A 15,567-nucleotide genomic window follows, 5' to 3' on the forward strand; every position below is an offset into this window, starting at 1 on the left:
CTCTACACAAATGTATGTGCATGCAAATAGATATATATATCAGCCTGGTCTGGTCCTCAGCAGGTTGGTTGTCTTGTTGCAAGGCAATATCTAAAATGTGTTACTATTATTGGCAGCAATCGATATTTAGAACCACTCATAGTGTTTATTTATGAAAAAAAAATCGAATGTTCCAACCAAGAAGATACATTGTTATTAATATCCAGCATGATTAATGATCACATTGCAGGCAGGCCCACGCTGTCAGACTCATGCTCTTTGCTTTCTCTAGTGGCTCCGCAGGAATTTGAACCATAACATGTTTCATGCACTGGGACAAAGACGTTTTGTCCCAGGGAAGGAATATGTGGATGTTTTTGACTTAAAGAGCCAGTGCCACATTCAGAACTTCACAAACACACCATTTGGAACTCAAATCCATCGTTCTGCCATGTCTTCCACTGAATGCATATTTCCCCCTGTAGCTGAAGATCTGGATCTGAGCAGCAGCCTTTCAGCTTGCTCAGATGTTTGACCCCTTTGTTATGGTTATCAAAGCATCAGCTTTGAGGCCACTCAGCCTACACCAAATATTGAGTTGTGGAGGCGGGACAGGTGTTTCTGATGCAGTATGCCAGCAAGGGACCAAAGTTCATTTCCACTCCTTATGCCCTGCTGCCTAAGCTGATGTTTGCCCACCTGTGCCTTCTGCGTTTCCTGCTGCAGAAGGCAATGGCAATAAAGTCAGGCAGTAAAGTTGACACAGTTGCAGAGAGCCTGGTGCCTTGATTACTTCCTCATAGCCACTTGTCCTTTGCAGCACTGGTTTATTACTTGCTGGGCAAAGAAGCCAACTGAAAAGCCAACATGCAAATCAGCTATATATGACAGATTGTGTCTGAGCTGCTATCAAATATTCAATTCAGTACAAATCTGTTTACGAGAACTGCAGGAGGGGAAAATAAGGAAGGAAACCTTCAGGATGGCTATTCCAAAGCAGCTCTTAGCCATGCTGAGCCACCTTGGGGACTGCAGTGTTGCTTTTCAAGGCTGACAGGACCTAGAAGAGCTCTTGGGTAGACCGGGACATCCTTGCCATCCTGTAATTTCCCTTCCTACCACATATATATATCAAGCAACAGCTCTTGATAAACATCTTATGCTCTTTTCAGGCAAGCATTTGCAAGCCTGTTGCCCTGAAAAGGACCATCCTTTTTCCTGTGATGTATACAGCGTTTAGCTTAAGAAAGTCCCACAGCCTGCCAGACTAGCTATTGTCAAACAAATAATGGCTGCAATGCATTTTTCAGAGGGTTTAGAAACAGAAGAGGAGCTACAGGACAACCACTGGAAGCTGCTTTTGGGTTGACACATCCCTGCTTTTTGGAGATGCTGATGGACAGATGGCTCAGTGAGGAAGAACATTAAATACTGGGTCTACCAGAGGCTTTCCTGGGCTTTTCAGTGGCGGAAAGGAAAAGGCAAAAACAAACAAACAAAAAAAAAAACAAACACAAAAGCAGTAGCTGTAATATCTGTAATATCAATTTGACAACTGATAAAAACTATAAAATAATAACCACAAGTGAGATATACATGAATGCCTCATGACATTGCAAAGTATGATAGAAAAGATTAATAAAATAGATGTCAGCTTTCTGAATTGCAATTGCAGCATTAATTCCCCCCGTGCCAGTTGCTGTATGTTTTCCTTGATACAATCAGGAGGAAAACATCTAATTTGACGTGACAAACTCATTGTATTAGGAGTCATCTCTGCTTTAAAACATGTGTCATATGACTAAACACCCTGCTCAGGGTACAATGCACCCCTCAGTAAAATCGGACAGAGCTCATCCTTAAATGCCCTGCCAAAAATATTCCCAACAAAGGCCAACAAGAAAACATAATTCAAATGAGGGACATCTGTTCCCTAATGTTTGCAGATAATGACTGGATCAAGTGTCTGCATAAAGGATAATTATTTTCTGCAGATGGTTTGATCCGATATTTTAAACATTGTGCAAGATCTTTGTCCCAGCCGCCCTGCAAAATATGTGGGGTTTTGCTGGCATGAGGCCTCTTTTCCATCCTCTGATTTTATAAACGCAAAGGTAACTAAAACTATAAAAGTTAAAAATGGCAAAATAAAGCATGTATGTGTCGTGCAGATTTCAGAAGGTAGCCCATTTTCAAAAGTAATGGCGCAGTACGGTTGATCCTCAACCAGCCTCCTGAAGTTGGTGCTTTTCTCATGAAGCTGCTGGTCCCAAGCAAGAACAATCTTGCAGGGAGTCCAAGGATGCAGATGTCAGCCACAGCACGAGCAGTTTTTAATTAACATGTCTCCTACGTGTGTGATCACCCCCAGATCTGTGAATAGCTCCACCAAAGACCGGGGCAATCGGTGAGAAGGAGGTCATACTTCCGCTTTAGTACACATCAGTAAATGGCTGTGGCTCTGGGAGCAACCCACTTCGACGTTTAGAATGGAAGGGATTTCTCCTCTCAATCAGAGTCATTGACAACCCACAGAAAGACCCCGCACTACATTTCCCAGCGTGCCCCGGGCGGCGGCCAGGAACAGTGCGGGGGGGAACGGGACACTTCCGGGTTGGCGGCCGTGGGGGGCGGGGCGAGCGCCGTGTGTTTACTTCCGGCCGCCGGAGTGCGCGAGTGTCAGAGTGAGGGACCCGGCCGCCTCGCGAGCGGAGCCGCAGCCGGGCAGCGCCCGTCGGGCCGGCAGCCAGCCGCTGGGGCGGGGCCCGTCGGGACCTCATGAGCGGGCGGTGAGAAGGACGCGGCGGCCGCGGGAGCCACCCGGAGCGGCGGGACCCAGCCATGGACTGGCTTATGGGGTGAGTAGGGCCCCCTCTCTTCTCCCCGTCCCCTCGGGGAGCGGCCGGCCGCTTTCACCCGCCGCCGCGCGCGCCGCAGGTGCGGGCAGAGGCGGCCGCGAGCCGGGGGGCGCGAGGGCGAGCCGTTGGGGCGGCCGTTGGGCGCGCGCCGCGGGAGGCACCTGACGGGCGGGTGCCGCGAGGGACGGATCGGCCGTTCGGACGGGCGGCGTTGCATCCCGCCGTGGCCCCGGGGAAGGAGCTCGGTGCAGGCGGACCGAGCGCAGGGCAGCGCCGCTGGGTGTAACCCGCCGGGCCGGAGGGGAGGAAGAGGTGCGGAGTACTCAGCCGCCGCCGCCGCCGTTGGGAGAAGTAACTTTGCGTTCCTTTTTTGGCCGTGGGAAGGGCGGGTGTCGCGGGGCGCCGTGCTTCCTGCCGGCTGAGCGCGGGGCTGACACCGCCGCAGCGCGACGTCGCTTTCAGCTCAAAGGCTTGCCAAAACGTAAGTGGCTTTCTGCGGGGAGGAAGAGGAGAGCTCGGCAGAGATTAAGCCAAACGAGAGCCACGCCGGGGGGCTCGGGTAGCCCGGGCTTAATAGCGTTAATTGCACGGAGACAGAAGGTAGCACTCTGCTGCTGGTTTTAGGTTTGAGAACCTCAGTCCGGGAGAGCGTGATGCTGCCGATGGGAGTGCCCTGATACACTGGCAGCATCTGAAAGGAGCACGTTTGGTTACCGCTTGCATGAGTTGTGCTCGTGACCTGTGCTTAGGTGAACTGTGAATAATTCTGCTTCCAAATCACATGAGCAGTAGGTTTATGCTTCAGCTAAACTAGACTTCCAGTGATTTCTGCTGCCTGTAGATCCTTTTTTTTCTTTTTACAGTGATTTAATCCTTTGCCTGAAAGCCATCTTAGTCAGCTTGGTTATGCGATGTGCCTAGAAATACAATGTGAAAACCTATTTTGTCACAGTTGCTAGATTTGACCTGTTAGGAAGGCCTGTATGTGCGTGTGCCTGTGTTGCCTCTGATCTGCAGCAGAACTCTTCAAAAGAGCTCTTGGAAGTATGGCACTTGTTAATTATCTTCAAACCAGATGTGAAAACTCTCAAAGCAGCTGTCAATGCCAGCTCTGCTTGACGGCAAGCTTGGCCCCTCGGTCTGATGGAGATGAATGCTGAATATCTCTGGAGTGGGGTTGTCCTCCAGCAGGCTGAGCAGCAGAAGTGCAGTACTGGAGATGTGTGAAACGATATGTCTGTATGCCATATACCACAATACTTGTTTTGCAGCCCTCTGATCTACACTATGTTGATATGCTCTCAGTGAAAATATTAGTGTGAATGACAAGCTGGTTTTGATATTTTGTCATACCAACCGCACAGCACAGGTGGCCTGTTTTTATTTTCTCAGTAGAAGCTGAAGTGTCAGAGCTGTGCTACAATTAAAAGTCAAACCCAATACTTGGTAAGATGTCTGGATGACACAAAATGGCTCAGTTATGCACTGGTACTTACTTTGTGCAAATGACATTGTTTTGATTCTTTTCTGCTTTACAGAGTTTAGCCAAACTGTTAGTATGTTAAAATATCAATTTTCTCATGGGAAAGTATTTTAGACTTTTTAAAGCTGCTATGAAAAGTTTGGTATTCCTGCTGTACTTTTTATTTCTTTTCCAAGTATGTGGATTTGTGTTGGAAGACGGCTTGCCTGTTTTCCCATTGTAGTGAGAATGGATCCTGAGTCACTTGTACATTGTGTACTCCTCCTCAGCTATTTCCTGATATGTTTCTTGCCTGACCAAACCCACTATTGTCCCACCAGTGCTCTTCTTAAATCTTTGTGAGTTCTGTTTGTGGATTTTTTTAGGGGATGGGAGACGTGGTGCTGCAGGAATGGAGGGCATTGATGTTTTGAAGAGAAAAGGAGAGGGAGGCTTGATGGACATTTTCTTAAGCTGCCTACATTATTCCTGCTGTTAGCAATGAAGTGTAAATGAAAACATCCTTCTTGCTGTTTATTGAGGAAGAAAGTGAGGACGTTTTTCTGTCTCCACAGAAGTCTGAGTAATGTTGCTCACTCAGCCTTTCTCCAGTGAAAACTTCGGCGGTTCCGGTCTCTTATGTGCAGAGGGAAGGGCTATAGAAATAGCAGGAAAACAAATTGTGCCCAGTAACCTCTCGGATAGTGCGTCCACTGCTTGTTGTGCCTTAAGAGTGCAAATTGTGTTGGTCTCTGTCTTGGTGTTGTCCCTCTTGGTGACAATTGCTCTTTGCTAAATGAGTATTATCACTAATTAAAGTACCTTGGTCTTTCTTACTCCATACTGTTTGAGTAAAGTGTTGGCTTGCATGTGCAATTTTTCATGTGCTTGTTCACAAGAACCTGTTGTGTTATCAGTTGTGTTTTCCTAATGTTCACTATAAGAAACGCTGTCCGTATTTTAACTTCGTACTACCGAGATATTAATCTTCAAGTGCAAGGGTGTTAAACTAGGCAGCAATAATGAGTTGCTTCTGTTCTAGATCTCTACCCTTCAAGCTTGTGTCGTGTTTATCCTGTAGAAGATTTAGAGTGAGATCTGCTTTATTCCTTACTGGTCCTCCCCTCCTCTCATGTTCTGGAGTGTGGGGGAAGGGTAAGTTCTAATCATACCACAAAGAGCAGCAGCCCAAGTGTCTCTGATCGCCTCAGAGTGCTTAATGTACAAGAACGGAAGCTGAAGCTTATAAACAATAGTGAATTTATTACGGATTAACAAGCAGTTATAGGCTTACGTGGTCACACAGCGAAACTTCTCTGGGTGCTGTTTTCTGTTTGGACAAGTGCTTTAAAATACAGTTAAGTTGTAGGGAAGAAAGCTGAACAAAACGGGCTGTTGGCACATTACGATAAGATCTCAGTTTAGCATTAAAATAAACCTGAAGTCTTTTCCCTGTCTGGTTAGCATCTTTTACCTTTCTCCTGAGCATGGCTTTAATAATGATATTTGTGAAAGGTCTTTTCAGTGCTCTTAAAATATATTTTAAAAACTTTTTTGTTGTACACAGAAAATATTTTCAATGCAGTTCACACTGGAGATGAGTATTGCATAAATGCTTTGCTCACTGGTTGCTGACAGAGCTCTACATTGCATTTTGAAAGAGATTCCAAACTTTTGTGTTACAAATCGCATTGATCCGTTTATGGAGTTCAAAGTAGCAACAAGGATGGGCATTGTTTATTCAGTTATGAAGGTTACTCTTTAATTTGGTTTTATAATTCATAATTGCAAAGGAATAGAATGTTTTAGTCATACAATAATCCTGATATGGTATCAGTTATTTTTGAATATCTAACTGTGATGTCTGATTCTATAACAAATTATTCTAATCAAAGGAGGATTATGTACTGTAATTTCTTATAAGCTGTTACATAACATATTTTTTCTCTTCTACGCTTCCCCCCCTTTTTTAAAAACAAAACAAAAACCCAACAATTACCTGTTAAACCAAAGACATTATTTTGAGTTACACCTGTACTATAACTGGAACCATGAGAACAGAGTTGAATGCAGCTGTGATGTCAAAGCATGTCTGTAGATGCATCTTGAACTGGAAAAGAGTTTCTCCTGTGGGAATGAGTGGAGAGCTTTGTACAGGCAACTGGAAAAGCCTTTAGCATATAGACTGGCCCTATAAACAGGGACTACTAGTGAACGAAGGGCAGGAGGGGAGAGTCATCTGTAACTATTTCCTTTGCTTCTGTTTCAAAAAAAAAAATGAATGTCTTTCCTGATCCATTCTTGCTCAAATTACTCTGAGCACAAGAGAACTTAAGCATCCTCAAGAAGTGAAATGCTGCCTGTAATCTCTTCAGTGAAGATTCTTTAATGTTGAATGTATATTACCATTCCCTCTGCATCAGAGGATGGTGTTATTCCAGGATCAGAGTAAGCAGTGACTTGACAAAGACTCACAGCTCCCTCTCCCATGCTTAGTCGGGAGTGGTATAGAAGGGAAGGGGCTGTGTGCGATAGGGATTCATCCTGTCTTTAGTGTGAGTTGCAACCCTTGCTACACGTACTGTCGCAGCTACCCATATTGTCATACCATTCACTGCTCAATTATCTGTTCTTTCTTACGTTGCCCTGGTGACATGAAAGAAGAGCTTGAAAATGATTGAAAGCTATCTTTTTCTTATATCCTGGCCAAACTGCTCCCATATCTTCAGCTTTGAGGGTTGTAGGAAATCAATGGCCTAGAAAGATGAGAATAATACAGATGGAAGAAAAAAGACGCAAAAAATTTGTGCCTGAAGAGGGCATAGACATCTTCAGTCTGCTCAGGTGCTCTATGGTCTGCTGCCATAGAGCAAGTGGATGCAGCTGTAAACTGAAAACCATCTTATCCAATGTATCAGCCTTCATACTTGCAAGTTTGTCATGTCAGTTAATCCACTGGAAGTTCAATGTATAATATACTGTTTTGTATAGTCTTCGTTTGACCAAGACACATAGTCAGAAAGTAACTTGCATTCATATTCAGTCCTTTAGAATATATACCGTGCTAATGATTTTTAACAAGCAGTGCAAGAGGCCTTCTTTCGGTCTACGTACTGGTAGATTTGTCTAGTGCAGAAGGCCTTAGCTGTAAGTGTCAAGGCACTAAAACAAATCTACCAGGTCTTCTGTGTCCCAGCAATGATTCTGAAGGATATTAGAAAAGCAACACGTATTGCTGTTTTTGCTGGCTTCCGTACTGCATTTATGTCAGTGTCTTCAAAGTACCGTCCAGTTCACGATATCCTCTGGTGAAATATGAGCAATATTGTTGTACATAGAAGTCCTAGCATTGAGCTAAAACAGCTGAGGACTGGAGGTGAAAAACACAGTGTTCCAGTTCTGAGTCAGTAAAAAATCCAATATGCTAATTTACAGCTGTTAGGCTGAATCTTTGTTGCTTTTGAATGGGATGTATTAATTGTAAGGAATGCATCTTATAGTGGGAACAGAGAGAAATTATGCTGTTTATTTAGCTCTTGGTTTGTCTGCTATATAATGCAGTTGAACCGAGAAGAGTACTGCTGTCTGTATCTAACAAGCCTTTGTATGTCAAGGTAGCTAATAATTTTCATTCTAAGTAATGCTTGAAACTTCCTAATTATAGCAAGTCTTCCTATAAAAAGGAAAAATGCTGGAAGTTCTTCAGCTGCTGTAACCATAAAGAATGCTTTCCCCCTTCAGTCCTCTCCAGTGAAGGAAGTCTCCTGTCTTTATAAGGCAGACCTCCCCCTAGGAGCCCTTCTGCAGCCTCCCACCTATCACAGCTGAACCGTGTATATCCATTCTGCTTTTTAACTGACCTCATGACAGGTGTTTCCCCTGTTTTGCGTTCCCTGCAAATTCTTGGCTTTGTGGGTTGTTTTCCCTGCTTTGAAGGAGCTGAAAATAACTTGTAGCAAGTTATTTTCAGTAAAATTAACCAGTAAAACAGACACATCCAGTCACATTGTGCAGGAAATGTTTGCACATTCCTTACCTATTCCTGTTTATAGGTGTGACATCATTACTTGTGGGTCCCTAATTGTTCTTCCCAGATAAGTCTAGGTCTGTCTGTGAGCCGTTTGCACTCAGATCACTGCTTACCAGTGAGACTTCAATATTATTTCCCATACTTTCACCAGACATGAGCCAGAGGTTAGTCGTCAAAACAACTGGTATAACATCATCCACGGGTGAAAGAATATCTCAAATATTAACTTGTGATATTCACGTAGTTTACATATAATGGTGGAAAGATGCTATTTGTTTGATGTCCCTGGAAACTCTTATAGTTGTAGAAGAGGAATCAGTGCTGGACAAGAGGCATTAGTGATGGACCAGAGCAGTTTTAACTTTTCAGTTGTACTCTTCTGCCTCTCTGGTTCTGAAGGGATTTGAGTGCAGTACTGAGTGTGCTGTTGTTACTTTTCTGCCCTATAGCAAAACAAATACCAAAAGATAACTGCAAAAGCCATTTCTTGGAGGTGTCCTGGCATGATTAGTTATCAATTTCTTGCATTTGTTGGCAAAAATACCAAAGAAACCCTGCATTTAGAAGCTTGTTACAAGTTCTGTGGTTTACTAAAGTATCAGTTAGGCAGTTACTTGCCTTTGGTTAGTACAGCATACGTGAATCTTGGTTTGGTTCTATGAGAGCATTCTTTTTCCAGCAAGGATTTTATTTAAGGGGAAGGAGAATATATCCATCGGAAGGATCCTAAATTAAAATAAACAATAATTTCCTTAGTAACAGAGTTGAATGTTCAAAAAGGGAAGCAATAGCTCTTTCTAATGTACACCTGCATGCATTCTCAGCTGTTATGCTGGTATCGTTATTTGTGAAGGCTGGTAGGTTAAAGATCCTCATCTGGCTGAAAACTAATCTGTGTTTTCCCTTCCCATTTTTCTTCTCCTGATTAGTTTTTAGCTAAATGAGTTCCCATAGCATGGTTGTGTAGCCATATGAGTGATGCAAATAGCTCTTGGGAGCCGGTGGGAACACAAAGCTTTAGGAGGAGGAAGGATACTTTTCTGCAGCAGCAAGGGTTTAAATCAATTGAATGCTATCGTGAAATAATATGATTACTGGTGGTAATTATTCTGTAAATAATTAGTGATTTTTCTGATGATGTATTCTACTTGAACTGTGTGGAGAAACTGCAGAATGTGAAAATATGAGATGCTCTGACTAGACTGGTATCTTGGAGCAGACATTGAAGTCAAAGCTCTGGAGTTCCTGTCTGAGTTTGTTACATTTAGTTTATGACTAAATTATAAATATAGTGAACTGGATATTTACGTAAAATCCAGAATTGATAATTTACTTTAAATCAGCTTTCATTTACGTGAGAAACGTGCTGGCTCTCCCATGATGTGAATGTGAAGGTAATGGAATTTTGGGTGCCTGGCTGAATCCAGCAATTTGATTCAAGGTAGGAAGCCTTGTTTTGCATTATGGCCTATATAGCATTGCCATATTTCACTGGCAGTTTCCATCTGTTAGATCTACTGGATGTGGGCCCAGAGCAAGCATACTTGAAAGAGTAAAATGAACAAGAGACTGCAGTTTTTAGATAGCTGTGTATACAAGTTTGAACTCGGTATTGTCAGATCTGTATATTCTGCAATCATTGCTGGCCTATTAAAGAATTTTAATGTGGGTCTCTGCTAGTGAAATGCTACTGAAGTAATCTCGTGCATTGCTTTTAATGCATTTGGGCCTTCTAGAAATGGTGGTAAGGTTGTGAGATATCCTTTATGAGTTCAGTTTCTAAATGCCCTCCTTAGTAGTTTTTCCACTGATCTTATTCTGCAACAGCAGCAGAAATTCTGCCTGCATCCTTCAGTGCAGTAAACTTCATAATGAATTATTTTATTCATTTTTGCAATCATGATGTTTATGATATTACTGAATATTGCTACATCAGTGAGATTGCCCAGGAAAGAACGGTTTCATGTCTGACTGCTTCAGTATTTCAAAAAGTTGCACTCTAGGAACTTCCCTGCTTCTCAGGCTATGTGCAATAATTTAAAATAATTCAATTTCTGAGTTATAGTGCTGAGTGCAACTGTAAATGGCTGAATAGCAGTACTATTATTTTAGCATTTGGAGGGGAAAAAAACCCAGCAGTTTTCACTGAAACTGGTCAGGGTGCAAGTTCTTCACCCAATCCACAAAGCTCTATTTACAACTGGAGAGAGGGTCAGCATGAGCGTTTAATGTGTGTGTGTTTTTAAAAACAAAAAAAAAGGAGAGAGAGAACCAAGATGTATTTTGTCAAGGCCTTGAAGAATGTCAGAAATTAAACTGGAACCAAGACAGGGATATCTGTGATAGATAAAATTTCTTTTTTACTCTGAACATTCAGAGTAAACCCATTAAGCTAAAATATTAGCTTGCAGAAAACTGTGTTCTCTAGCAACCATCTTTGGTGGTTAGAGCAAAGTCAAAATGATCCAGGCACAGTAACTCAAGCTCTTTAGAATGTATCTGCATGCATTTCTCTTCCACTGTACAGGCTAGAAAGGTGTGTGTCAAATGCTTTTATCATCAGTGTTCATTGAGTGTATTGTAGCTGTTCCTTCTCTACACTGAAACATAAGAACAGTTGGCACTGTGACCTGGGAAATTTCCTGGTGTTTGAACATGAACTACAGCACTTGTGTGAAACAGGTCGTGTGGAGGCAACTTTGAGACTGAGTGTGTTTTTTTTAACTGCTTAATTTCCCAACCTTAATGCTCATTTACTGTAAAATTTCATAACTTACAGACCACCTTTCTTTTGTATGGTGCTTCTTAAAACAGCAGGGAGTTGTTCAGGGAAGACTGGGTACATAGACTATATCTTAACAGGTTATACAAAACTGGATAGAGTTTTTTTTTCTTACCACAAGGTGTTTTGTGTCTGCTTTGAGGATGAGACTACTCTGGCTCAGGTTACAGGGTTAACTCTGTGGTTTCAAGTTTGAGTCAGGTCTGATAAATTATAAGTAGCTTTCTTTTCAGTCAGTCTTCTATATGAGGGTAGGTAGGTGTTTCTGGAACTCCAGTCTTTAACCGTCATAATTGCCATGTCTTACAGAGTGCTAGTGTGACTGCTTTCCAGTGGTTATAAGAGGATAGAGGGTTAATAACTTGTTAGGGCAACAGATGTACTTGGAGAAGGAAGAAAAAGCTTTAGGGCAGACCTATATCTCTTGTTTATGTTAATAGACTCTTGAGCAAAACTACATTAAACTAAAACTGCATGTTGGCTGTGTAAATCTCACCTGCTTATTAGCAAGGAAATGGCATCTTTTCTTTTTAAAAAAAAAAAACTTGACTAGCCTACATTCAAAAAGCCATAGATGGACACCGATCTTGCCACTAGTCAGGTTATCTGAATTTCTTCAAGCAGAGGAGAAAAAGAGAAGAGATTGGAGAACTTGCAGGTTCTGGTTTAGGGTACCCAGATCCTCAGATAACAAAATATTGGAGGGAATAAGGTTTTTCTTTTGTTCTGCAAGCCATGCTTTCTTAATCTATATTTTCTCTTTGTGGTGTGTGTGCTAATGTGCAGCTCTGGCATACTTAATAGTCTCTTCTGCGTCTCCATTTTGTTGTAACAAGATAGTGTAGTGTTGTTTTTTAAAGTAGCATCAAGCTGATTTTCAAAGTTTGAAAGGAATCCAACTAGTAGAAGGTGAACAGAAGAAACAGTGAAAATGATACTAAAGTCTAATGGTCGCTGTTTAGTTCTGCTCAGCTGTAGTCTTAATCTTGCAAGATCGAGGGTCTGCTGGATGTCGCTGTGCTATTGGATTTTCAGACATTAAGGAGTGCTGTTTCTGCGCAGTATTCCTCTTCTGGATGGACATCTAGTAGTATTTGTCCTTATTCTACCCCTTTCTCATTTGATTATTGTGGCGCTATGGGTTATGAGCAATTTTTGAAGGCCACTCTGACATTTCATGTATTACTGTTTCTTTCTAGATGTATGATAAGTGTTTACTGTGTTGTCTGACATAACAGTTTTTTGCTTTGGTTTACAGCTACTATTCAGAATGCCGAATTTGGTGGTTTGCGTTCGAAGAGCCCCAGCATGTCTGCAGTGAGGTTTTCTCTCTTGCCCTACCCTGCTGAATGTGGTTGTACTTGTCCGAGTCACTTGAACCTGTTGAGGCTTGAGCTGGTGGTGTAAACCACGATGGGAACTCCTTTTTGAAAAAGGGACTGTCTGTGCTATTGCTTGTCAAATGCAGCTAAGTATTTAGCTTAAAGATCATAGATGGTGTGCTTAGTTAATTTTTTTTTATAGAAGAACAACCTTCCAGCTTTTACATTGCAGTAGAAGGTTGTTCTTGTTAATGTTTTTAAAGAGCCTGTAAGTGTTTTTCAGGCTTGTGTTTCAGGCAGGAAATGCCTGGTCGTCTACTAAAATGCAGGTGTTGCTGTATGTGGTCTAACCTTCCAGGTGGGCAAAATATTATTTATATATTCACAGGCCTGCTTTTCTTCATCGTTGTTAAGGGAATCAGGATTCTTGTTTAAATGGTGTTCATCTTGGTTGGAGGTGGAGTGAAAGCTTATTAAGCTAGCTGGTTAGGAATACTTGGCATTAATCATCATGTTAATGGAGAAGTATTTTTCTGCAGTTCACGAAATGCAGGCAGTATAACCTCTACCTTTCAGGGCAAAATTACTTGCTGGCTTGGTTTTTCAGCAGAAGTGTAGGGTTTTTTTTCTTAAGTAAATAGAATAAGAAACAATACTGAACAGCAGATCTATTGAATTGTCATGTTCATACATCCTATTTTGAAAAATGGGTACTTCCATTTTCCAGTTGACTAAAATCTATTGAGAAGGATCTATCTTTATAATAGTCAGGCTCATTTCAACACATTGCTTTTACTTGTATAGAGTGTGCTAGCTATCCTCAGTATTTCTGAGGCAAGCCAGAAATGTGAAACAAAAGGATGTTAAGTATTTCTTTGGACATAGCAGAGTAAGCTAACATGAAGGTTGCTTTTAATGTGTTTTAAAACACATTAAAACCATCACAAAAGTTGTTACTCAGAGCTCTGAATAACAACTTTTGTGATGGTTTTAATGTGTTTTAAAACATACAGTTCAAATTCATTCTTGTAACTTAAACTTTTTGCACGAATGTTTTTCTAAGCAGAGTTTAAAATGAATAAATTTTTGAAAGGAAACCTGGGAGTGCATGGGACATATCACCAGAGTAGTGGTCCACAGTGTTGAGAACAGCATTTTTTCTTAGAGTGAGCAAATATAATTTGAGCAAAGAAGCAGCAACTGTAGGAAGAAGGGAAGTGCTTGTTCATATAATGCAGCCTTGCTAGTATGTATATCATCATTTCTTGGTTATAATAAATAATTATTATTTCCCAGTATTACAAAGGCCTTGATAGTTTTATGAAAGTACTGAGAACAGCAGCACCTTACGTAGAACAGTTACCTCCAATTGAACTGTAGCACGAAGGATTTGGATCCTGGCAATTCCAGTTCATACCTGGATCACTGACCTATAGGAACATTTTATCACTCATCTAGATAGATGTCTGTGTCATGATGCGTCACAGGTGCTTATTTTGCAAATGGATGCTTGCAGTGTGTTACTAGTATGCCACAGTATGCTCTCTGCAAAAGGTATCTGTTGTGACTTTTAATTGCCTGTGGCTGTGAACTTCACTGCCTTCACTTTAATCCCTATGCCAACAGTTCTCGTCCATGGCTTGTATGTGACATATTTATCTAATTGTGGACTTAGCACACTTTTATGTTAAGGTGTGGATGTGGCTTCAGTTTGTCACTTTACAGGCAAAGGTTCTAGTGCTAGTCATGCCAAAAATCAATGCATGCAATTCAGATAAAGATATCAGTGATCAGTCTCAAGTGAAGAAGAACAGAGGAATACAGATGTCTTTTTAAATTATGTGAGACTTGAACTTGAGGGCACCTAGCTACCAAATCAGCACAGCCTTTGTGGACAGTGCAGTGCCTCACTGGGAGTGAATCTGTTTTCAGGAGGGCTTGGTTTGGTAGGGTGATAGAAAAGAAAATGTGAGTGGGCTGAAATGTGCAACTTTGTGCTAGACTGTGTCCTCTGCCACTTCTTTGAAACTAGAATTTAGTAACTTTTTTTATTAGGTTGATCAAATACTCCAGAAGTCAAACTACTTATCTGTTAAATGAACTGTGGAAAAGTACGTGAGACTTGGAGGATGTTGAAGGCTATTGTTATGAAGGAACCGGACTACCTGTGCAAACCAAACCCACCCAGAAATTTTTGTTCCTAGCAAAGTGAAATGTGAAGATCCCTTATTTATTTTCTCTATTCCTCTTAATTTTCTTACTTGCTACCCTAAATCTTACTCTTTCCTTAAATAGTACGCAGTTTTACTAGCAGCTAGAGAGAGAGTTAATTTCACCTGCTTGGTATTGCGTGCTGTAGGGAGCTGTTAGGTTGAGGCCTGACCTGATGATGAAGCACCTGATGAAGGGGGTGGCTGGCCCAGGAAGTGCAGGTGCAAACAATTCCCCTGTGCATCCCACCTGTGAGGAAGGGTGGAACCTGGGCTCATTTAAGGGCTAGCCTGTGAGGGGAGAACGTCTCCTGGATGAAGGCTGCTTTCTGGCTGTGGAACGCTCGTCAGAGACCTTCATCACCAGCTGGGTGAGTCAGCTTTCTTCCTGTATTGGTATTCCCAAAAATACTTTGCCTGGTATTGCAAAGAACTTGTCAGAAGCAGTTTTGCTGCTTTGCAGGACAAACACTTACCAAAAAATTAAATAGGTAGGGACTGTGCTAGCTAAAATAGTAAGAATCATGCATCCTAGCTTTGGTGTTAGGTGCAAAATACTGCATTGTTACGGAAGGTTGGTGCCAAGGTAAGGATCTCAATATGTCTGAGTCTGTCCCCTTGCTCTTTTGGTAGTATATGCCCAATTACATGCACTTTTCTCTATGCAAAAAAAAAAAAAAAACAGCTGTGAAAACTACTAATCCAAATGAATCCACATTCTCACTGAAAGTAATAATGTGGCTGCTTACAGGAATTATCCCCATTGCTTGTTTCTCTAAGATCCTTGGAGACTTGTGAAGTGGGTGGAGTGCACAGGACATGAAGCAAAAATATTGTGAGAAACCTGTCCAGAAAGTCTAATCTCCAAGGAGGACAATGGTTATTGTAGAGTCACGAGCTACTTGTTAACTGGAGGTTGCTAAA

At 41.9% G+C, this 15,567-nt stretch overlaps 1 protein-coding gene and 1 long non-coding RNA gene across 2 annotated transcripts in view; one reads left to right on the plus strand and one right to left on the minus strand.

Annotated features, from left to right (window-relative positions):
• The window catches only part of MOB2 (MOB kinase activator 2), a 131,275-nt gene continuing 118,328 nt past the window's right edge, over positions 2,621-15,567 (plus strand). The window contains exon 1 of the mRNA XM_021403457.1: positions 2,621-2,837. Coding sequence (XP_021259132.1) covers positions 2,821-2,837 — 17 coding nt within the window. The 5' untranslated portion in view covers positions 2,621-2,820. The remainder of the gene's footprint in view (positions 2,838-15,567) is intronic.
• LOC110401912 lies at positions 8,997-13,429 on the minus strand. Its single transcript, XR_002440682.1, has 2 exons — positions 11,227-13,429; positions 8,997-9,055 (listed from the first exon to the last, which is right to left on the minus strand). It is a non-coding gene; the product is annotated as an uncharacterized LOC110401912 (long non-coding RNA).

The sequence above is a fragment of the Numida meleagris genome, chromosome 6, assembly GCF_002078875.1.
Source record: "Numida meleagris isolate 19003 breed g44 Domestic line chromosome 6, NumMel1.0, whole genome shotgun sequence".
Classification (NCBI taxonomy): domain Eukaryota; kingdom Metazoa; phylum Chordata; class Aves; order Galliformes; family Numididae; genus Numida; species Numida meleagris.